The 26,084-nt window shown below is 48.9% G+C and overlaps 1 protein-coding gene across 2 annotated transcripts in view; it reads right to left on the reverse strand.

Annotated features, from left to right (window-relative positions):
- MINDY4 (MINDY lysine 48 deubiquitinase 4) overlaps positions 1-26,084 on the reverse strand; it is a 109,446-nt gene that overhangs the window by 40,869 nt on the left and 42,493 nt on the right. For both annotated transcript variants that reach the window (XM_073582202.1, XM_073582203.1), the window contains exons 10-14: positions 15,940-16,044; positions 15,274-15,337; positions 9,337-9,402; positions 7,812-7,879; positions 1,696-1,759 (exon numbers count right to left, since the gene is read on the reverse strand). In XM_073582202.1, coding sequence (XP_073438303.1) covers positions 1,696-1,759; positions 7,812-7,879; positions 9,337-9,402; positions 15,274-15,337; positions 15,940-16,044 — 367 coding nt within the window. The remainder of the gene's footprint in view (positions 1-1,695; positions 1,760-7,811; positions 7,880-9,336; positions 9,403-15,273; positions 15,338-15,939; positions 16,045-26,084) is intronic.

A 26,084-nucleotide genomic window follows, 5' to 3' on the forward strand; every position in this document is an offset into this window, starting at 1 on the left:
CATAAAAGAAATAAACACCCGATCTTTGATGTAATCTCACATCACGGCGGTCTTGTGATCGTCTCTCTCGCTGGGGTAAAGGGAGGGGGCGGCTTATTATGTTCATTGAATTGCTGCTCTGCCCCAAGATGAAGAGGCGCTGCAGCAGCTCGGTATGGCCGCCTCGTGTGACGCCACAGGGGTATTAGAGAAGACTGACCATTGGCTCCGCTAAACTTCTTCACACGCTCCACACTCCACAAAAATAGCATAAAAGTACAAATCTTTATTGTGCTAAATACTGAGTGGCGGACGAGGTCAGAGATACAATAATCAGGCGGCATCAGTGGGTTTATCCCACTAGGCTTTGTGGAGAGGGGCGAGCTGCAGATCGGCATGCTGGGAGTTGTAGTTTCACAATAGCTATGGATAAAAACAACTTTGCTGGCCCAAATAATCACAGCGGTAACAACATGAAGGACAGGGGGGATCCCTGCAATCATAGCCATGGGGGAACCATTCACATCCAGGGGTGAAGGGGTTAAATGTACACACATGCGATGACTGGGAGAAAGAGAACGGCCAAGTTGCACAAGCGAGCGGGAAACAAGCAAGCGAGCGGGAAAAAAGCGAGTAAGCAGAAAACAAGCACGCCAGCAGGAAACAAGCAGGCAAGTGGGAAACAAGCACGCCAGCAGGAAACAAGAACATGAGTGGGTAACAAGCACGCCAGCGGGGAACAAGCACACCAGCGGGAAACAAGTACACCAGCGGGAAACAAGCACGCCAGCGGGAAACAAGCACGCCAGCGGGAAACAAGCACGCCAGCGGGAAACAAGCACGCCAGCGGGAAACAAGCACGCCAGCGGGAAACAAGCACACCAGGGGGAAACAAGCACGCCAGCGGGAAACAAGCACGCCAGCGGGAAACAAGAAAATAAGAGGGAAACAAATAAGCGAGTGGGAAACAAGAGAGCAAGCAGGGAACAAACGAGCTGGAAACAAGTGAGCAAGAGAGAAACAAGTGAGTGAGAAATGAGAGTGAGTAGGAAATAAGTGAGAAGCAAGCGAGAAACAAGCGAGAAAAAAATAGGAGTAAGCGGGAAACAAGCAAGCGGGAAAAAAGAGAGCAAGCAAGAGATCAGGATTTTCTTTGCACAAACAAAATAGTGCAGTATACATACAGCACACCATAGCACGGTATAGATACAGTACAGCACACTATAGTGCGGTTGCGGTATCTTGACAGTCCTCTGTGTAGTGATTGGTCTGCACACATGTGTGAGTATATTTGGTATTTTCCGTTACCGCTGTTCGTATTACCTTGTTAGTCTGGTTGGCGTATGATAGTACACTACTAATCCCCTCTTCCCTGTGTGGGAGAAGGATACAGACTGGAAGAGGATTTCAAGATCTAAGGCAAGGTACGTGGCCCCGGCATCTTCACCATCAGAAGTAATCTGGGGAACAGGGTAAGCTAGGGCGCCCCTAGAATTAGGGACAGGGAAGGAGCCCCTAGTCCCAGGACACCTGACAACAGCGTTGTGACATGCAGGATGAGAGGTGGCAGCGCTCCACTGGGCTCTGGATAATTTACATGCAATGTGTCACCCATCCCATAACAGGTTGTGGATAGTGAGATCCGGCATCTACTGCAGCTGCTGCACCTCATTCCCTCCAATGCTTCATAGCTAGAGATGGGTGTCAGCACGTTACCTGGGTACAGTAGGCATGAGCACCAATTAGGCAGGTTGTTGGGACGTCAAAATCCTTAAGAATCCTGCAGAGAAATACAAACAGAAATCAGTGACCGCAGAGCAAATGTCAGAAATCACTGACCGCAGAGCAAATGTCAGAAATCAGTGACTGCAGAGCAAATGTCAGAAATCAGTGACTGCAGAGCAAATGTCAGAAATCAGTGACTGCAGAGCAAATGTCAGACATCAGTGACTGCAGAGCAAATGTCACAAATCAGTGACTGCAGAGCAAATGTCACAAATCAGTGACTGCAGAGCAAATGTCAGACATCAGTGACTGCAGAGCAAATGTCACAAATCAGTGACTGCAGAGCAAATGTCAGACATCAGTGACTGCAGAGCAAATGTCAGACATCACTGACCGCAGAGCAAATGTCAGAAATCAGTGACTGCAGAGCAAATGTCAGAAATCAGTGACTGCAGAGCAAATGTCAGAAATCAGTGACTGCAGAGCAAATGTCAGAAATCAGTGACAGCAGAGCAAATGTCAGACATCAGTGACCGCAGAGCAAATGTCAGACATCAGTGACTGCAGAGCAAATGTCAGAAATCACTGACTGCAGAGCAAATGTCAGACATCAGTGATGTGCTGCAGAGAAATGTCAGAAATCAGTGACTGCAGAGCAAATGTCAGATATCAGTGACCGCAGAGCAAATGTCAGACATCAGTGACTGCAGAGCAAATGTCAGACATCAGTGACTGCAGAGCAAATGTCACAAATCAGTGACTGCAGAGCAAATGTCACAAATCAGTGACTGCAGAGCAAATGCCACAAATCAGTGACTGCAGAGCAAATGCCACAAATCAGTGACTGCAGAGCAAATGTCAGAAATCAGTGACTGCAGAGCAAATGTCAGACATCAGTGACTGCAGAGCAAATGTCAGACATCAGTGATGTGCTGCAGAGAAATGTCAGACATCAGTGATGTGCTGCAGAGAAATGTCAGACATCAGTGATGTGCTGCAGAGAAATGTCAGACATCAGTGACTGCAGAGAAATGTCAGACATCAGTGATGTGCTGCAGAGAAATGTCAGACATCAGTGACTGCAGAGAAATGTCAGACATCAGTGACTGCAGAGAAATGTCAGACATCAGTGATGTGCTGCAGAGCACTTGCTGGAAATCACCGACAAGCTGCACGATCCAGTTGGGGTCAGCAGTAGCCAAGAGTCGCATTAGCCATCGCCCAGCGTTTCACTCCTCAAATATCAGGAGCCGGATATTCTATTACAAATCTGTCTGACAACCTGTTAGGAGCAGAGCTGAGATCAGGCAGGTTGTCGCACTTTCCTATGCAGCAGCTTGACAAGAGATGCGGATTTGTCCCTCTGAGGTCACACTGACCCCGCTGTCCTCATTAATGGCTGTTCCTCCCCAATATTCCAGCATTGTCTGGTGCAGGAAGATAAATCAGAGCTGTCACAAAGATGAATATCAGGCTGACAGATCGCCACTGGTGACAAAAGGAGGATGTGCTAATGACATGTTTAGCTGTAAACAACGTGGGAAAGGAGCGGCGGCATCTGCACATTAGATCATCTGCCCATAGAGGAAGCAGCAATCAGGAGAGGAGTGTACAGCGACAACGGCGCCCGAGCTCCCCCCTCCCCCCAAAAAAATCCCACTCCAAGAGAAAGGCAGGAGGCTGTAAATGCCCCCGATTCACCCGCTCACCCCTCACTAGTACGGCATGCCCCTCTTCTGTCCAACGGGGGCCGAGAAATCAGTCTCGAATGAAAAGTTTTGAAACTTTTTGTTTCTACTTTGCTTTCGGTTTGCATTCAGGGGCTGAAAACACACAGCTGCAGGTTCGCTACAATTGTATCCAGTTTTGACAGTAATGTAGTAACTGGCCTGAACTCCAGACAGATACAATGTAACGGATGAACAGCAAAGGAAAACATCTGTGCAGCTGTCAAAACATGAGAATACAACTGTAACAAACCTTCAGCTCTGAGAAGTCCAGGGGCAGGGGCGAGTATATCACATTAATAATGGTGGGTTCTGGTGCCAGAGCAAGAGGGGCAGCTCAGGATCAGTAATGTAATGTCTGTACACAGTGACTGCACCAGCAGAATAGTAAGTGCAGCTCTGGGGTATAACACAGGATGTAACTCAGGATCAGTAATGTAATGTCTGTCCACAGTGACTGCACCAGCAGAATAGTGAGTGCAGCTCTGGAGTATAATACAGGAGGTAACTCAGGATCAGTAATGTAATGTATGTACACAGTGACTGCACCAGCAGAATAGTGAGTGCAGCTCTGGAGTATAATACAGGATGTAACTCAGGATCAGTAATGTAATGTCTGTACACAGTGACTGCACCAGCAGAATAGTGAGTGCAGCTCTGGAGTATAATACAGGATGTAACTCAGGATCAGTAATGTATGTACACAGTGACTGCACCAGCAGAATAGTGAGTGCAGCTCTAGGGTATAATACAAGATGTAACTCAGGATCAGTAATGTAATGTATGTATACAGTGACTGCACCAGCAGAATAGTGAGTGCAGCTCTGGGGTATAATACAGGATGTAACTCAGGATCAGTAATGTAATGTCTGTACACAGTGACTGCACCAGAAGAATAGTGAGTGCAGCTCTGGGGTATAACACAGGATGTAACTCAGGATCAGTAATGTAATGTATGTACACAGTGACTGCACCAGCAGAATAGTGAGTGCAGCTCTGGGGTATAATACAGGAGGTAACTCAGGATCAGTAATGTAATGTCTGTCCACAGTGACTGCACCAGCAGAATAGTGAATGCAGCTCTGGAGTATAATACAGGATGTAACTCAGGATCAGAAATGTATGTACGCAGTGACTGCACCAGCAGAATAGTGAGTGCAGCTCTAGAGTATAATACAGGATGTAACTCAGGATCAGTAATGTAATGTACAGTATGTACACAGTGACTGCACCAGCAGAATAGTGAGTGCAGCTCTAGAGTATAATACAGGATGTAACTCAGGATCAGTAATGTAATGTATGTATACAGTGACTGCACCAGCAGAATAGTGAGTGCAGCTCTGGGGTATAATACAGGATGTAACTCAGGATCAGTAATGTAATGCATGTACACAGTGACTGCACCAGCAGAATAGTGAGTGCAGCTCTGGGGTATAATACAGGAGGTAACTCAGGATCAGTAATGTAATGTATGTATACAGTGACTGCACCAGCAGAATAGTGAGTGCAGCTCTGGGGTATAATACAGGATGTAACTCAGGATCAGTAATGTATGTACACAGTGACTGCACCAGCAGAATAGTGAGTGCAGCTCCAGAGTATAATACAGGATGTAACTCAGGATCAGTAATGTAATGTCTGTCCACAGTGACTGCACCAGCAGAATAGTGAGTGCAGCTCAGGGGTATAATACAGGATGTAACTCAGGATCAGTAATGTAATGTATGTACACAGTGACTGCACCAGCAGAATAGTGAGTGCAGCTCTGGAGTATAATACAGGATGTAACTCAGGATCAGTAATGTAATGTATGTACACAGTGACTGCACCAGCAGAATAGTGAGTGCAGCTCTGGGGTATAATACAGGAGGTAACTAAGGATCAGTAATGTATGTATACAGTGACTGCACCAGCAGAATAGTGAGTGCAGCTCTGGTGTATAATACAGGATGTAACTCAGGATCAGTAATGTAATGTATGTACACAGTGACTGCACCAGCAGAATAGTGAGTACAGCTCTGAGGTATAATACAGGATGTAACTCAGGATCAGTAATGTAATGTATGTACACAGTGACTGCACCAGCAGAATAGTGAGTGCAGCTCTGGGGTATAATACAGGATGTAACTCAGGATCAGTAATGTATGTACACAGTGACTGCACCAGCAGAATAGTGAGTGCAGCTCTGGGGTATAATACAGGATGTAACTCAGGATCAGTAATGTCTGTCCACAGTGACTGCACCAGCAGAATAGTGAGTGCAGCTCAGGGGTATAATACAGGATATAACTCAGGATCAGTAATGTAATGTATGTACACAGTGACTGCACCAGCAGAATAGTGAGTGCAGCTCTGAGGTATAATACAGGAGGTAACCCAGGATCGGTAATGTAATGTATGTACACAGTGACTGCACCAGCAGAATAGTGAGTGCAGCTCTGGAGTATAATACAGGATGTAACTTAGGATCAGTAACGTAATTTATGTACACAGCAAAATAGTGATTGCAGCTCTAGAGTTTTATACAATGCTTGAGAGAAAGTTGTGCCCACATGCCAACCAATTGCAGTTAATTGACAGACTTGGGTTACTGGATCACAAGTGAGGACAAACAGTGGGTTAATTTTAGATCAGTGGGGTCCGGCATCTGGCAGTCCCGCAATGATCAGTGGGTTGGATGTACGCAGTGCACGGAGCGGGCACAGGTCAGCTCTATGCATGGTGTAGTGCCAGTTCTCGGGGACTGCAGCTTAGTTCCTATTCCCTTCATAGGGAGTGTCAGTGGCTTCTATGGGGATCTGGGGACAGTCCGGGGTCCCTGACACACCTACGCGTCTCTGGCAGTTGATGGTCAGTGTAACTCCGGGAGTGAGCGTGACAGCTTCCCCCTAGTTGGGCCGAGTGGTGACTGATAACAGCTACTTCTCATCGCCCGCAGGCTTCCAGTAAGATTGTAAAAGTTAATGCTGCTGATTAGGAGCTGGCAGGCGATGCGATAAACAGCCGAGACCTCCCTGACCAGTGGAAAAATGAGAAATCCGGGCAAAATCCAAATGTCCTTCTCTGACTTTTCATGTTCTGCCAGAAGTATGTCAGTAATGTAAACTGGTCCGGCTGCACAATGGTCGTGGCAGAGACTCCCCGGATACCTGGCTCTCCAGGGGTCAAATGGAGGGGATCATTGAACTCTCTGACTTGTATGATCACAAACACCACCGTGCCAAATGCACCAGAGCGTCGGGACGGCTCCGCAGTTACAGGGGCAATTACCTTCCAAGTCACATTACGGTCAGTAGGGTCCGTTTCTGTGTCACGCTGGTCACCCGCTCGTCACGGACTCCCAGTGCGGCCTGATGCTGTACTGCAATTCCCTGCAGATCCAGGAGGTGGCAGCTGCCCCAGCATAGTATCCCCTTCAGTCTCAGGATTAGGGGGAGTTCAGACTTCAGACCCTCAGAGCTCATAAAGTGACCTGGAAACACCCTTTAACCCTCTGGTTATGCACACTGTACGTGTACGGTGGACGTGCACCATCACTGTATGGAGCAAATCCAGGAGCTGAGTCAGATCCATACAGCCGGCACCTGGGGGTAACTAATGACGCTGGAGCCAATCACAACAGTTTAAAGGGGTGCACACCGTCAGGGCACTCACAGTCCGGGTTTCATAGGAGACACTGAACCGTAGATTTATAAGCAATCGAAAGATCGCAGGTTCAAGTCCCCATATCTATGCAGAATAATAATAAATAAGAATATGCAGGAGTAAAGAAATAAGGTTAAATATGCAAAAAAAAATAAATAAAAATTTTGAAAAATATATTTAATCATTTTTAAGATTTTTACCAAAAAGCATAAAATTAGGAATCACCCCTTTTCCCCTAGTTAAAAATATGGAATTAAATAAAAACAAAAATGTTCGGTATTGCAGCTTATGTTATAGTCTGGTTAAATGTAAAATTATTTAATCCAAATGTTGAACCCTAAAACATCCAAACACTAGGACTGCTGGAACTCCCATGTAAAGAGGGCAAAATTTAATTAAAAAAAAGCAATTAAAATCTTCTGCGTATTCCAAAACATTATCAATAAAAAATAGATCTTACAATAAAACGAGACCTCACAGAATAGTAAAAAAAAAGTTACCAGAGACACAAAGCGACAGCTGCAAGAAGGAGGCGGATGTTCGCCATAGAGGATATCTAGCTGTAATGTAAGGTGTAAAGCTGAACCAGCAATAATCTGCTCACCCAATAGGCGAAACCTCGCCAGCTGGGTGAGGGTGTGGAGAACGGGCGCCGTCGGATTGTGCACCCCGTCTATGGAGACGGCAGATCACAGCACCGATATTACACACACAGTATACATTATATATACTCACTGTTCCACTGTTCTGGAGAGGATGACGGAGACAGTCAGCAAGATACATCCGAAGGGGCCGCGCTCAAACTGTGGAGAGTAGAGCAGGATGAGAAATGGCTTGTGTGCATGTTTTTTTATTTTTTAACAGGGAGAGGAAAATAAGCAGCTGTAGACAAAAGGAGAGTAAGGATCGGGCATGCTGAAATACAACATGTCTGCTCCTTCTTCACCACCGATATCTGCATACATATTAGATGTGCGATGTGTACGCACACCATAATCAGGTATTATGATAGTAGGAAACTATCCCCCCTCCTTGATAAGTCTGATAATTACTCGATTGCTGGTAGAACAGAAGACCCCCCAATCGCATAAAGCGGAGGTCGAGCATGAGTACAGAGTTCAGCTATCTCACCTGCCTCACAGAAAATGGTGCGCATCCTCGACTTCCATCTTAACTAAACATTGACCCAAGTTCCCCATTAAAGTGATCGGTGAGGTCTAAAGACCCCGTCACACACAGCGATCTCGCTAGCGAGATCGCGATTTTGTGACGCCACAGCGATCTTGACAGCGAGACCTCTGTGTGTGACGGGGATCAGCGACCACCGGCCCCCCTGCCGGGTATCACTGATCGTGCTCGATCGGCCTGGGCCATTTTTTGATCGGTGGTCTCCTGCTGGCCAGCACGCATCGCTGTGTGTGGCAGCGGGAGCCAACGATCAGCGAGGCTCCCAGCGCTCTAAGCAGGCGCTGGGAGCTGGTCTCTAAGGTAAATATCAGGTTACTAAGCGGCGCGCGGCGCTTAGTTACCCGATGTGTACCTTAGAGACCAGCGTGTCGGCAGCTCCCGGCGCGAGCACGCAGGTTTCTAAGGTACACATCGGGTAACTAAGTGACGCGCGCCGCATAGTAACCCGATATTTACCTTAGAGACCAGCGTCCTCGCTGGTGCTGATCGCTGGTGAAGCTGCCTGTTTGACAGCTCACCAGTGATCATGTAGCGATGCACCAGCGATCCTAACAAGGTCGTATCGTTGTCGGGATCGCTGGTGCATCTTTATCTGTGACGGGGCCTTTAGTCGTCAGACCCCCACTTATCTCGTATTTATGGATTCCTCAAGATAAGTGGTAAGTTATTGTTACAGGAATACCCCTTTAACCCATAGCTGCAGGTTACATAGAGACACATAGATAAGCACAGGAGCTGTGTACACTAAACCTGGTGTTATTTGCTAATAACAGTCTGCAAAGCTTTTCACACTGAAGATAAAGGTTGGCGGTTCGTCAGCGGCTGGGTTATGTCACCTACTCACAGTAGTCAGGGAGGAGACGTGAAACGCGCCGATTACCATAAAGGCCTTGATGTCATGAAGATTCTCCGTTCCTTCCTTCTCAGAGCGTTCACCAGCCGGATATTATCATATTTATTCCGCCTTTGCAGTGACCCAAGACCCCGAGTAATTTCTGATTAACTCACGAGGGAACATCCATTCACAGATGACACTAATAGGTCCATAATGTAACGCGGCGGAGTAATTCACCTGATTAATGTTCTGCTGCAGGAAGGTCACAAGATCCTCGTATTTTCTGAACTTGTACAGGATGAGCTGCAGGAAAATGAGAATTCGCATTAATACGGGTCACACGTGACGGCACAACACATGTAACGTGCAACAGGCAAGGAAGAGCAGATAATAAGATCAACAATCTCATCTACCGACCGGTACATATTTAATTACCTGATACTCACAATACCCCAGAGTTGCACTCACTATTCTGCTGGTTCAGTCACTGTGTACATACATTACATTACTGATCCTAAGTTACCTCCTGTATTATATTCCAGAGCTGCAATCACTATTCTGCTGGTGCAGTCACTGTGTTCATACATTACATTACTGATCCTGAGTTACATCCTGTATTATACTTCAGAGCTGCACTCACTATTCTGCTGGTGCAGTCACTGTGTACATACATTACATTACTGATCCTGGGTTACATCCTGTATTATACCCCAGAGCTGCAATCACTATTCTGCTGGTGCAGTCACTGTGTTCATACACTACATTACTGATCCTGGGTTACATCCTGTATTATACTCCAGAGCTGCACGCACTATTCTGCTGGTGCAGTCACTGTGTTCATATATTACATTACTGATCCTGGGTTACATCCTGTATTATACTCCAGAGCTGCACTCACTATTCTGCTGGTTCAGTCACTGTGTACATACATTACATTACTGATCCTGAGTTACATCCTGTATTATACTCCAGAGCTGCACTCACTATTCTGCTGGTGCAGTCACTGTGTACATACATTACATTACTGATCCTAAGTTACATCCTGTATTATACTTCAGAGCTGCACTCACTATTCTGCTGGTGCAGTCACTGTGTTCATATATTACATTACTGATCCTGGGTTACATCCTGTATTATACTCCAGAGCTGCACTCACTATTCTGCTGGTGCAGTCACTGTGTACATACATTACATTACTGATCCTGAGTTACATCCTGTATTATACTCCAGAGCTGTACTCACTATTCTCCTGGTGCAGTCACTGTGTACATACATTACATTACTGATCCTGAGTTACATCCTGTATTATACTCCAGAGCTGCACTCACTATTCTGCTGGTGCAGTCACTGTGTACATACATTACATTACTGATCCTGGGTTACATCCTGTATTATACCCCAGAGCTGCAATCACTATTCTGCTGGTGCAGTCACTGTGTTCATACACTACATTACTGATCCTGGGTTACATCCTGTATTATACTCCAGAGCTGCACTCACTATTCTGCTGGTGCAGTCACTGTGTACATACATTACATTACTGATCCTGAGTTACATCCTGTATTATACTTCAGAGCTGCACTCACTATTCTGCTGGTGCAGTCACTGTGTACATACATTACATTACTGATCCTGAGTTACATCCTGTATTATACCCCAGAGCTGCACTCACTATTCTGCTGGTGCAGTCACTGTGTACATACATTACATTACTGATCCTGGGTTACATCCTGTATTATACCCCAGAGCTGCAATCACTATTCTGCTGGTGCAATCACTGTGTTCATACATTACATTACTGATCCTGGGTTACATCCTGTATTATACTCCAGAGCTGCACTCACTATTCTGCTGGTGCAGTCACTGTGTACATACATTACATTACTGTTCCTGAGTTACATCCTGTATTATACTCCAGAGCTGCACTCACTATTCTGCTGGTGCAGTCACTGTGTACATAGATTACATTACTGATCATGGGTTACATCCTGTATTATACTCCAGAGCTGCACTCACTATTCTGCTGGTGCAGTCACTGTGTACACACATTACATTACTGATACTGAGTTACATCCTGTATTATACCCCAGATCTGCACTCACTATTCTGCTGGTGCAGTCACTGTGTACATACATTACATTACTGATCCTGGGTTACATCCTGTATTATACTCCAGAGCTGCACTCACTATTCTGCTGGTGCAGTAACTGTATACATACATTACATTACTAATCCTGGGTTACATCCTGTATTATACTCCAGAGCTGCACTCACTATTCTGCTGGTGCAGTCACTGTGTACATACATTACATTACTGATCCTGGGTTACATCCTGTATTGTACTCCAGAGCAGCACTCACTATTCTGCTGGTGCAGTCACTGTGCACATACATGACATTACTGATCTTGAGTTACATCCTGTATTATACTCCAGAGCTGCACTCACAATTCTGCTGGTGCAGTCACTGTGTACATACATTACATTACTGATCCTGGGTTACATCCTGTATTATACTCCAGAGCTGCACTCACTATTCTGCTGGTGCAGTCACTGTATACATACATTACATTACTAATCCTGGGTTACATCCTGTATTATACTCCAGAGCTGCACTCACTATTCTGCTGGTGCTGTCACTGTGTACATACATTACATTACTGATCCTGGGTTACATCCTGTATTATACTCCAGAGCTGCACTCACTATTCTACTGGTGCAGTCACTGTGTACATATATTACATTACTGATCCTGAGTTACATCCTGTATTATACTCCAGAGCTGCACTCACTATTCTGCTGGTGCAGTCACTGTGCACATACATTACATTACTGATCCTGAGTTACATCCTGTATTATATCCCAGAGCTGCACTCACTATTCTGCTGGTGCAGTCACTGTGTACATACATTACATTACTGATCCTGAGTTACATCCTGTATTATACTCTAGAGCTGCACTCACTATTCTGCTGGTGCAGTCACTGTGTACATACTGTACATTACATTACTGATCCTGAGTTACATCCTGTATTATACTCTAGAGCTGCACTCACTATTCTGCTGGTGCAGTCACTGCGTACATACATTACATTTCTGATCCTGAGTTACATCCTGTATTATACTCCAGAGCTGCACTCACTATTCTGCTGGTGCAGTCACTGTGTACATACATTACATTACTGATCCTGAGTTACATCCTGTATTATACTCCAGAGCTGCACTCACTATTCTGCTGGTGCAGTCACTGTGTACATACATTACATTACTGATCCTGAGTTACATCCTGTATTATACTCCAGAGCTGCACTCACTATTCTGCTGGTGCAGTCACTGTGTACATACATCACAATACTGATCCTGAGTTACATCCTGTATTATACTCCAGAGCTGCACTCACTATTCTGCTGGTGCAGTCACTGTGTACATACATTACATTACTGATCCTGAGTTACCTCCTGTATTATACTCCAGAGCTGCACTCACTATTCTGCTGGTGCAGTCACTGTGTACATACATTACATTACTGATCCTGAGTTACCTCCTGTATTATACTCAAGAGCTGCACTCACTATTCTGCTGGTGCAGTCACTGTGTACATACATTACATTACCGATCCTGTATTATACTCCAGAGCTGCACTCACTGTTCTGCTGGTGCAGTCACTGTGTACATACATTACATTACTAATCCTGAGTTACATCCTGTATTATACTCCAGAGCTGCGCTCACTGTTCTGCTGGTGCAGTCACTGTGTACATACATTACATTACTGATCCTGAGTTACATTCTGTATTATACTCCAGAGCTGCACTCACTATTCTGCTGGTGCAGTCACTGTGTACATACATTACTGATCCTGAGTTACATCCTGTATTATACCCCAGAGCTGCACTCACTATTCTGCTGGTGCAGTCACTGTGTACATACATTACATTACTAATCCTGAGTTACATCCTGTATTATACCCCAGAGCTGCACTCACTATTCTGCTGGTGCAGTCAGTGTACACACATTACATTACTGATCCTGAGTTACATCCTGTATTATACCCCAGAGCTGCACTCACTATTCTGCTGGTGCAGTCACTGTGTACATACATTACATTACTCATCCTGAGTTACATCCTGTATTTTACTCCAGAGCTGCACTCACTATTCTGCTGGTGCAGTCACTGTGTACATACATTACATTACTGATCCTGAGATACATCCTGTATTATACCCCAGAGCTGCACTCACTATTCTGCTGGTAGTCACTGTGTACATACATTACATTACTGATCCTGGGTTACATCCTGTATTATACCCCAGAGCTGCAATCACTATTCTGCTGGTGCAGTCACTGTGTTCATACACTACATTACTCATCCTGAGTTACATCCTGTATTATACTCCAGAGCTGCACTCACTATTCTGCTGGTGCAGTCACTGTGTACATACATTACATTACTGATCCTGAGTTACATCCTGTATTATACCCCAGAGCTGCACTCACTATTCTGCTGGTGCAGTCACTGTGTACACACATTACATTACTGATCCTGAGTTACATCCTGTATTATACCCCAGAGCTGCACTCACTGTTCTTCTGGTACGGTCACTATGGTGGAGTCTGCGGGGCGGAGCCTGACACAGGGATTCTTGAACACCATAGACATTCCCTGTGTCAGACTCCTCCCCCAGGACCATTGCAGCGGGCCTCGCACAGTACTGTAGGGAATATTCCTTTCTGGATCTCTCGTGCCCCTTTAAGCTGCTCTGTCACGTGTTCTGTGATGTATCTTCCCAGGACACTGGTAGAACATTGGATTACGGATAATTGATATAAGACCCCCGCGGCCACAACCAGTACAGTCCCTTGTAGTTTTCCATTGTGAACTTCTGTCCATGAGATGTAGGAGAACATTCCAAATCTTGCGAGGAGCCGCAGGGCAGCGCCGCTCCGACCTGGTTAATAAATATTCTTCTCGTTGGCTCGCTCCATTGTTTTGCCGACCTCCTGCAAGTTTTACACCGGGGTGAACAAAGCAATGTTGGTCCAGTGCCCGGAGGAGCTTCCCGTCCAATATGTAGAGTCTCTGTCCCCCGCGACTGGGCGCAGGAGAGGATATTCGTATTTAAAGGGTAATTCCACCCCAAATGTTACAGGATGTGGACACCTCCCAGGTTTTAGGGTTTTTTCTATTTAACTGCTAGATTTTCATCATAGGTTGGTAAGGGCTGATGGAGCTGGAGCAGGAGATGATGCCTGTGTTATACAGCCAGCATCTGCTTCTAATAGCAGCAATCAGAACCTGCTCCAATCGCTGCAGGGTGAAAGAACACACCCCCAGAGAAGACTCTGAAGAAATGCCCAGTTGTACCATAAGCAGAGATTTCACATACTGCTCTCCAGAAGAAACAAACGTGAATTTTTCTGCAATACAGCGACGCAGCGCAAAAAGGAAAAGAGCTGCAGAATCAAGGGAATTAACTACGTATTTAACTCACTGGAGAAAGCGACAAATCCTCTTTAAATTTTATTATTTTAGAAAAAAAAGGGCTAATTACTAAACAGATTCAAAATTCAATAATTAATTTAGTAATTTATCTTTACGCCGGCCAGAGCTCCAAATTCCTGCACAGTTCTCATGCTGAAGAATAACATTCTGTCTGCCGGCAGCCAACACTAGAGGGAGCTCATCGAATACAGTTTATACATTGAACTCAATGAGAACAGTGTATACAGAAAACTCCTGAGCTCCCCCTAGTGGCGGCTGCATGAAGGCAGAATTTTAGATTTTACATTTATGTCAATATAGTAGATTTTATAGGAAACCTATAAAGGAATACAATGGAATTAATGCCTTAATCAGATGTTAGAAGGTAATAATCCTGCATTAACTCTATAAGCGGAGGCATAATGATGAGCTGTTATTCTAATTTCCTGGTGATGTACTATATCTCACTATGGCAGCGACCTGCACACTACACATCCATACCTCAGATGTCACAGACTAGGTCGCCCCTGCAGCCGCCTAGTGCTAGATAAAATGTGAGATATAGCTATCGATCACCTCCCCAGTGCCTATGCCCCATCTCCTACACATGGCATCCCCCCAGAGACCCCGCATTGACATCCAGTGATCATGCATCACGTACGTGCTCCACTGCACACGCCAGTTCAGTGACTTACACTTTCTAGGATCCCATCAGCTCTATATCTTCCGGCTGGAGTGAACTGCTGCCTTCCAGACGACCTGCAAGATGTGAACAAGATGCATCATTCTACTACCAGCCCTCTAATCCGGCATCCTATAATCTGGAAGTCCACATGGGATGTCTTATACAGATGCTGTGGGCTTCTTCAGCAAGGAAATTGTCATACAATGTAGATTTTTAAACTTTCACCTTGTCCGTTTCTTCTTGAGGTCTAGGTAAACCCAGCATCATTCTCTCACTACCAGAAACCCGGCGGTTACGTGACCCCGGCGCTTCCTTTATTGTATTCTGCACCATGTATAGAAGAACAGCGAAGACCGAGTGATGAAAACTACGTCCGACGTCTCCGGGTCTGGGCGCCCAACAATCAGCTCTCTGATCGCTCAGGTCATAAATATGCATTGGCACGAGTCTAAGGACATGGCCGACTACAGTACATTTATGGCAGGTGGGTATTAAAGGGTTAACCCTAAGCACCTCCATTACACGGACCTCATAGTGTTCAATAGGCACTGTGTAAGGGATCATTTCCATCCACATCAATGCAGCCATATAGGAAGCCTCCGATCGTCTTCTCCGTTCTCCATGTGACGGACAAGACAGAATTATCACCCGTCTCATTATGCACGTATCTACTCACAATGTGACCACGGCTTCCTTGCCATCTCCGGCACGCCACAGGACATCAGCGAGGGCTTTATACAGGCAGCTCGTCCTGACCGCGTCCGAAGGCTGCAGAATCCGGCTGGAAACAGAAATGACAAAAAAGAAAAAAACCATCAATGACGATGGGTATAATGGTGCCCGTACCGCTGCCCGTCCTCCCCCGCTGCACAGGATATCAGTGACTATGGGTATAATGTGCCCGTACCGCTGCCCCTCGTCCCCCAGTGCACAGTATATTAGTGACTATGGGTATAATGGTGCCCGTACCGCTGCCCCTCGTCCCCCGACGCACAGGATATTAGTGACTATGGGTATAATGGTGCCCGTACCGCTGCCCGTCCTCCTCCGCTGCACAGGATATCAGTGACTATGGGTATAATGGTGCCCGTACCGCTGCCCCTCGTCCCCCGCTGCACAAGATATAAGTGACTATGGGTATAATGGTGCCCGTACTGCTGCCCATCCTCCCCCGCTGCACAGGATATCAGTGACTATGGGTATAATGGTGTCCGTACCGCTGCACGTCCTCCCCCGCTGCACAGGATATTAGTGACTATGGATATAATGGTGCCCGTACCGCTGCCCCTCGTCCCCCGACGCACAGGATATCAGTGACTATGGGTATAATGATGCCCGTACCGCTGCCCCTCGTCCCTCGACGCACAGGATATTAGTGACTATGGGTATAATGGTGCCCGTACCGCTGCCCCTCGTCCCCCGACACACAGGATATTAGTGACTATGGGTATAATGGTGCCCATACCGCTGCCTCTCGTCCCCCGACGCACAGGATATTAGTGACTATGGGTATAATGGTGCCCGTACCGCTGCCCCTCGTCACCCGACGCACAGGATATCAGTGACTATAGGTATAATGGTGCCCGTACCGCTGCCCGTCCTCCCCCGCTGCACAGGATATTAGTGACTATGGGTATAATGGTGCCCGTACCGCTGCCCCTCGTCCCCCGACGCAGAGGATATTAGTGACTATGGGTATAATGGTGCCTGTACCGCTGCCCCTCGTCCCCCGACGCACAAGATATTAGTGACTATGGGTATAATGGTGCCTGTACCGCTGCCCCTCGTCCCTCGACGCACAGGATATTAGTGACTATGGGTATAATGGTGCCCCTACCGCTGCCTCTCGTCCCCCGACGCACAGGATATTAGTGACTATGGGTATAATAATGCCCGTACCGCTGCCCCTTGTCCCTCGACGCACAGGATATCAGTGACTATGGGTATAATGGTGCCCGTACCGCTGCCCGTCCTCCCCCGCTGCACAGGATATTAGTGACTATGGGTATAATGGTGCCCCTACCGCTGCCTCTCGTCCCCCGACGCACAGGATATTAGTGACTATGGGTATAATGGTGCCTGTACCGCTGCCCCTCGTCCCCCGACGCACAGGATATTAGTGACTATGGGTATAATGGTGCCCGTACCGCTGCCCCTCGTCCCCCGACGCACAGGATATTAGTGACTATGGGTATAATGGTGCCTGTACCGCTGCCCCTCGTCCCCCGATGCACAGGATATAAGTGACTATGAGTATAATGGTGCCCGTACCGCTGCCCATCCTCCCCCGCTGCACAGGATATCAGTGACTATGGGTATAATGGTGCCCGTACCGCTGCCCGTCCTCCCCCTCTGCACAGGATATTAGTGACTATGGATATAATGGTGCACGTACCGCTGCCCCTCGTCCCCCGACGCACAGGATATCAGTGACTATGGGTATAATGGTGCCCGTACCGCTGCCCCTCGTCCCCCAGTGCACAGTATATTAGTGACTATGGGTATAATGGTGCCCGTACCGCTGCCCCTCGTCCCCCGACGCACAGGATATTAGTGACTATGGGTATAATGGTTCCCGTACCGCTGCCCGTCCTCCTCCGCTGCACAGGATATCAGAGACTATGGGTATAATGGTGCCCGTACCGCTGCCCCTCGTCCCCCGCTGCACAGGATATAAGTGACTATGGGTATAATGGTGCCCGTACCGCTGCCCATCCTCCCCCGCTGCACAGGATATCAGTGACTATGGGTATAATGGTGCCCGTACCGCTGCCCGTCCTCCCCCGCTGCACAGGATATTAGTGACTATGGATATAATGGTGCCCGTACCGCTGCCCCTCGTCCCCCGACGCACAGGATATCAGTGACTATGGGTATAATGGTGCCCGTACCGCTGCCCGTCCTCCCCTGACGCACAGGATATTAGTGACTATGGGTATAATGGTGCCCGTACCGCTGCCCCTCGTCCCCCGACGCACAGGATATTAGTGACTATGGGTATAATGGTGCCCATACCGCTGCCTCTCGTCCCCCGACGCACAGGATATTAGTGACTATGGGTATAATGGTGCCCGTACCGCTGCCCCTCGTCACCCGACGCACAGGATATCAGTGACTATGAGTATAATGGTGCCCGTACCGCTGCCCGTCCTCCCCCTCTGCACAGGATATTAGTGACTATGGGTATAATGGTGCCCGTACCGCTGCCCCTCGTCCCCCGACGCACAGGATATTAGTGACTATGGGTATAATGGTGCCTGTACCGCTGCCCCTCGTCCCCCGACGCACAGGATATTAGTGACTATGGGTATAATGGTGCCCCTACCGCTGCCTCTCGTCCCCCGACGCACAGGATATTAGTGACTATGGGTATAATAATGCCCGTACCGCTGCCCCTCGTCCCCCGACGCACAGGATATCAGTGACTATGGGTATAATGGTGCCCGTACCGCTGCCCGTCCTCCCCCGCTGCACAGGATATTAGTGACTATGGGTATAATGGTGCCCCTACCGCTGCCTCTCGTCCCCCGACGCACAGGATATTAGTGACTATGGGTATAATGGTGCCTCTACCGCTGCCCCTCGTCCCCCGACGCACAGGATATTAGTGACTATGGGTATAATGGTGCCCGTACCGCTGCCCCTCGTCCCCCGACGCACAGGATATTAGTGACTATGGGTATAATGGTGCCTGTACCACTGCCCCTCATCCCCCGACGCACAGGATATAAGTGACTATGGGTATAATGGTGCCCGTACCGCTGCCCATCCTCCCCCGCTGCACAGGATATCAGTGACTATGGGTATAATGGTGCCCGTACCGCTGCCCGTCCTCCCCCTCTGCACAGGATATTAGTGACTATGGATATAATGGTGCACGTACCGCTGCCCCTCGTCCCCCGACGCACAGGATATCAGTGACTATGGGTATAATGGTGCCCGTACCGCTGCCCCTCGTCCCCCGACGCACAGGATATTAGTGACTATGGGTATAATGGTGCCCGTACCGCTGCCCCTCGTCCCCCGACGCACAGGATATTAGTGACTATGGGTATAATGGTGCCCATACCGCTGCCTCTCGTCCCCCGACGCACAGGATATTAGTGACTATGGGTATAATGGTGCCCGTACCGCTGCCCCTCGTCCCCCGACGCACAGGATATCAGTGACTATGGGTATAATGGTGCCCGTACCGCTGCCCGTCCTCCCCCGCTGCACAGGATATTAGTGACTATGGGTATAATGGTGCCTGTACCGCTGCCCCTCGTCCCCCGACGCACAGGATATTAGTGACTATGGGTATAATGGTGCCCGTACCGCTGCCCCTCGTCCCCCGACGCACAGGATATTAGTGACTATGGGTATAATGGTGCCCGTACCGCTGCCCGTCCTCCCCCGCTGCACAGTATATTAGTGACTATGGATATAATGGTGCCAGTACCGCTGCCCCTCGTCCCCCGACGCACAGGATATCAGTGACTATGGGTATAATGGTGCCCGTACCGCTGCCCGTCCTTCCCCGCTGCACAGGATATCAGTGACTATGGGTATAATGGTGCCCGTACCGCTGCCCGTCCTCCCCCGCTGCACAGGATATTAGTGACTATGGGTATAATGGTGCCCGTACCGCTGCCCGTCCTCCCCCGCTGCACAGGATATTAGTGACTATGGATATAATGTTGCCCGTACCGCTGCCCCTCGTCCCCCGACGCACAGGATATTAGTGACTATGGGTATAATGGTGCCCGTACCGCTGCCCGTCCTCCCCCGCTGCACAGTATATTAGTGACTATGGATATAATGGTGCCAGTACCGCTGCCCCTCGTCCCCCGACGCACAGGATATCAGTGACTATGGGTATAATGGTGCCCGTACCGCTGCCCGTCCTTCCCCGCTGCACAGGATATCAGTGACTATGGGTATAATGGTGCCCGTACCGCTGCCCGTCCTCCCCCGCTGCACAGGATATTAGTGACTATGGGTATAATGGTGCCCGTACCGCTGCCCGTCCTCCCCCGCTGCACAGGATATTAGTGACTATGGATATAATGGTGCCCGTACCGCTGCCCCTCGTCCCCCGACACACAGGATATCAGTGACTATGGGTATAATGGTGCCCGTACCGCTGCCCATCCTCCCCCGCTGCACAGGATATTAGTGACTATGGGTATAATGGTGCCCGTACCGCTGCCCCTCGTCCCCCGACGCACAGGATATTAGTGACTATGGGTATAATGGTGCCCGTACCGCTGCCCCTCGTCCCCCGCTGCACAGGATATCAGTGACTATGGGTATAATGGTGCCCGTACCGCTGCCCGTCCTCCCCCGCTGCACAGGATATTAGTGACTATGGATATAATGGTGTCCGTACCGCTGCCCCTCTTCCCCCGACGCACAGGATATCAGTGACTATGGGTAGAATGGTGCCCGTACCGCTGCCCGTCCTCCCCCGCTGCACAGGATATCAGTGACTATGGGTATAATGGTGCCCGTACCGCTGCCCCTCGTCCCCCGCTGCACAGGATATCAGTGACTATGGGTATAATGGTGCCCGTACCGCTGCCCGTCCTCCCTCGCTGCACAGGATATTAGTGACTATGGATATAATGGTGCCCGTACCGCTGCCCCTCATCCCCCGACGCACAGGATATCAGTGACTATGGGTATAATAGTGCCCGTACCGCTGCCCGTCCTCCCCCGCTGCACAGGATATCAGTGACTATGGGTATAATGGTGCCTGTACCGCTGCCCCTCGTCCCCCGCTGCACAGGATATCAGTGACTATGGGTATAATAGTGCCCGTACCGCTGCCCGTCCTCCCCCGCTGCACAGGATATCAGTGACTATGGGTATAATGGTGCCCGTACCGCTGCCCCTCGTCCCCCGCTGCACAGGATATCAGTGACTATGGGTATAATGGTGCCCGTACCGCTGCCCGTCCTCCCCCGCTGCACAGGATATCAGTGACTATGGGTATAATGGTGCCCGTACCGCTGCCCCTCGTCCCCCGACGCACAGGATATCAGTGACTATGGGTATAATGGTGCCCGTACCGCTGCCCGTCCTCCCCCGCTGCACAGGATATCAGTGACTATGGGTATAATGGTGCCCGTACCGCTGCCCCTCGTCCCCCGCTGCACAGGATATCAGTGACTATGGGTATAATGGTGCCCGTACCGCTGCCCGTCCTCCCCCGCTGCACAGGATATTAGTGACTATGGATATAATGGTGCCCGTACCGCTGCCCCTCATCCCCCGACGCACAGGATATCAGTGACTATGGGTATAATAGTGCCCGTACCGCTGCCCGTCCTCCCCCGCTGCACAGGATATCAGTGACTATGGGTATAATGGTGCCTGTACCGCTGCCCCTCGTCCCCCGCTGCACAGGATATCAGTGACTATGGGTATAATAGTGCCCGTACCGCTGCCCGTCCTCCCCCGCTGCACAGGATATCAGTGACTATGGGTATAATGGTGCCCGTACCGCTGCCCCTCGTCCCCCGCTGCACAGGATATTAGTGACTATGGGTATAATGGTGCCCGTACCGCTGCCCCTCGTCCCCCAGTGCACAGTATATTAGTGACTATGGGTATAATGGTGCCCGTACCGCTGCCCCTCGTCCCCAGACGCACAGGATATTAGTGACTACGGGTATAATGGGGCCCGTACCGCTGCCCCTCGTCCCCCGACGCACAGGATATTAGTGACTATGGGTATAATGGTGCCCGTACCGCTGCCCCTCGTCCCCGATGCACAGTATATCAATGACGATGGGTATAATGGTGTCCGTACCGCTGCCCAGTATATCAATGACGATGAGTATTATGGTGCCCGTACCGCTGCCCCTCGTCCCCTGATGCACAGGATATTAGTGACGATGGGTATAATGGTGCCCGTACCACTGCCCCATGTCCCCCGATGCACAGGATATTAGTGACGATGGGTATAATGGTGCCCGTACCGCTGCCTGTCCTCCCCCGCTGCACAGGATATCAGTGACTATGGGTATAATGGTGCCCGTACCGCTGCCCGACCTCCCCCGCTGCACAGGATATCAGTGACTATGGGTATAATGGTGCCCGTTCCGCTGCCCCTCGTTCCCCAGTGCACAGTATATTAGTGATTATGGGTATAATGTTGCCCGTACCGCTGCCCCTCGTCCCCAGACGCACAGGATATTAGTGACTATGGGTATAATGGTGCCCGTACCGCTGCCCCTCGTCCACAGACGCACAGGATATTAGTGACTATGGGTATAATGGTGCCCGTACCGCTGCCCCTCGTCCCCCGACGCACAGGATATTAGTGACTATGGGTATAATGGTGCCCGTACTGCTGCCCCTCGTCCCCCGACGCACAGGATATTAGTGACTATGGGTATAATGGTGCCCGTACCGCTGCGCCTCGTCTCCGATCCACAGTATATCAATGACGATGGGTATAATGGTGCCCGTACAGCTGCCCATCCTCCCCCGATCCACAGTATATCAATGACGATGGGTATAATGGTGCCCGTACCGCTGCCCGTCCTCCACCGCTGCACAGGATATTAGTGCCGATGGGTATAATGGTGCCCGTACCACTGCCCCTCGTCCCCCGATGCACAGGATATTAGTGACGATGGGTATAATGGTGCCCGTACCGCTGCCCATCCTCCCCCGCTGCCCAGTAAAAAATGACTATGGGTATAATGGTGCCCGTACCGCTGCCCCTCGTCCCCCGCTGCACAGTATATTAGTGACTATGGATATAATGGTGCCAGTACCGCTGCCCCTCGTCCCCTGACGCACAAGATATCAGTGACTATGGGTATAATGGTGCCCGTACCGCTGCCCGTCCTTCCCCGCTGCACAGGATATCAGTGACTATGGGTATAATGGTGCCCGTACCGCTGCCCGTCCTTCCCCGCTGCACAGGATATCAGTGACTATGGGTATAATGGTGCCCGTACCGCTTCCCATCCTCCCCCAGTGCACAGGGTATCAATGACGATGGGTATAATGGTGCCCGTCCCGCTTCCCGTCCTCCCCCAGTGCACACGATACCACTGTACAGTAACGTCCCATTATACGGGTATCCCGCTGTGAGGTCTAATAATACAGCAATAAAAGTAAAGTCGGGACCAGATATTGTATAACCCCTGACCGCCGCGATATCCGTCACACATTGTATATAGTGCAATAAGAGGTCATGCTTCCTGTAGAGCGAAGCCAGATACAAGGAACGCTGCACCGTACAGGAGACAAAAGGCAGGAACTTTATCCTTTAGGCTGTGTGCCCACGTAGCGTTTTTTAAGCGTTTCCGCAGCGCTTTTAGACAAGCGATTCTGCTGCAGAAACGCTTAAGAAAAGCATCCAATTGATTTTTAATGAAAAACGCATATGTTGTGCCAATGGTGCGTTTTTAACCGCTGTGGAAACGCTTAGCGAGTAAAAACGCAGCATGTTCATTAATTATACCATCAATTATATGGGCAAAAACGCTTGACAAACGCTTACAAAAGCGCGTCAAAAAACGCATGCGCTTTCCCGGGAGCAGGGTGTGCGATTCTGCTCAGGATTATTCTGCTTCACAGTCGCTATGTGGGCACATAGCCTTAACGATTATTAATATGGAGGCTTTCCGGATTATGTCATCCATGGGGAGAGGGGAGGAAGCCACGGCCAGACTCCTCTGTGCAGTGGAGAGTCAGGAGGGAAGCACACAAACTGGATAACGGTCTGGTTCAGCCCGACTTTAATCCGATGAGTATTGGGGTCCTTGCACGACAGTCTGTCAATCTACGACGAGCAGGGTACAGGTATCGGCAGGGTTCCTGGGTACGAGAGACGAGCGACCACTGGGGCACGGGTCGGGGTACACGCTGGTTCATTTATAACTAGAGATGAGCAAACCGATTCTTAATAAACAGATATCGCTTTAAAATTCTAAAAGAATTTGCTTTATTATTGACTTCATTTGCACAAATCCAGCAAATTAGCGACCGGAAAGTCATCTCTGGTCCTCCATTACCTGTCCTGCCATCACCGATCCCCACCCGATCCTCTTTGGCTTTCTCCTATTCTGGGTGTTCCGGTGCCCCCACTGACACGGCCCCATGTTGAGCGCAATGCACATTAATGCAGGTATTAATCCCTTATGATGCGACTGTGTGCAGAACCAGTCCGGATATTACGGTGCTGTAGTACTTGGCTTCTACCTCACTACAACTCTCACATAGGATGTAATGCCCCCCGACCAGCTCACAGCTCTGTGAAGCCCCCTCACCCCGGGGTCACCGGGACATTTTTCCATGTCCCTCACTGACATTATCTTATGGCTGAAAAATCTTTCCTATAAAAGTTAATAAAAAGATCGACAGAAAGAAAAGGACCTTTCTGGAAAAGAGAAAATTACATTTTGTCTCATTCCGATTTGTAGCAACGAAGGACGAAAGAGGGAGGATCAGGTTATTTCAGCCCTCAGAGTGGTTTTTCACTTTTCTGTACATGTGGCCAAAAGGAAAGGAGCCCCCAATGATTGGCTGCAGCGGTCAGGCGAGTCTCCGGATAGGACGGCATCGGAGCGGTGGAGCTGGAGTGTTGGGGGTTCGGGGAGGTAAGAGATCTTTTTCGCTATTTTACAACAATCCCTCCCTAGAAAACCTCTCCATCCCCTTAACCACCGCCGATACGCCTTTTAACGGCAGCAGTTAAGGGGACTTATGAACTCAGCGCCACTTTTTAACGGCGCTGAGAAATAAGTGTATAGCGCCCCCCCCAGGGTCGGAAAATCTGAGGTCTCGGCTACCGGGGTAGCCGAGACCCCAGAGAACATGATTCAGGTTGGTTTTTAACGTCCCCAGTTTTGTGATCGCCATTATTCACGGAATAACGGCAACCACAAAAAAAAGTCTGATTTCTCATTTATTTCTCTCTTCTCTGAAATGATCTAGCACAGAGGAGAAATGGGGTCCCCCGAGCCCCCCCGGTACGTCCGGCACCTCCTGCATTCCCCGGTCCTGTCCCCCAGCGTCTTATTCAGGGAAAAAAATGTTGGATGCCTGAGCAGTGCGCCCACCGAGATCTGCCGGCCGACACCCAGCAACAATAGGAGATTAGTTCATTTTGATCACTGTGATAGGGTCTATCACAGTGATCAAAATAAAAAAAATAGTAAATCAAACCCCCCTTTAACACCCCTTTAATTAGGTAAAAATAATAAAATAAAATATATATTTTTTTTCCATTTTTCCATTAGGGTTAGGGTAGGGGCTAGCGTTAGGGTTGGAGATAGCGTTAGGGTTGGAGATAGGTTTAGATCTAGGGTTAGGGTTGAGGCTAGGGTTAGAGCTAGGGTTAGGGTTGGAGATAGGGTTTGGGTTGGAGATAGGGTTAGATCTAGGGTTAGGGTTGAGGCTAGGGTTAAAGTTGGGGCAAGGGTTAGGGTTGGGGCAAGGGTTGGTGTTAGGGGTGTGTTGGGGTTAGAGTTGTCGTTAGGGTAATGGTTAGGTTAGGGATTAGTGTTAGGGGTGTGTTGGGGTTAGGGTTGGAGTCAGGTCTGTGTTAGGTTTGGAGTTATAATTGGGGGGTTTCCACTGCTTAGGTACATCAAGGGGTCTCCAAACGCGACATGGTGCCCGCCATTGATTCCAGACCATTTTGCGTTCAAAAAGTCAAATGGTGCTCCCTCCCTTCCGAGCCCTGCCGTGCACCCAAGCAGTGGTTTTCCCCCACATACGGGGTATCAGTGTACTCAGGAGAAATTGTACAACAAATTTTGTGGTCCATTTTCTCCTGATACCCTTGTGAAAATAAAAAAAAAAATTGGTTCCAAA

Source organism: Dendrobates tinctorius, unplaced genomic scaffold (assembly GCF_039654945.1).
Source record: "Dendrobates tinctorius isolate UK_male_01 unplaced genomic scaffold, ASM3965494v1 ptg000070l, whole genome shotgun sequence".
Lineage (NCBI taxonomy): Eukaryota > Metazoa > Chordata > Amphibia > Anura > Dendrobatidae > Dendrobates > Dendrobates tinctorius.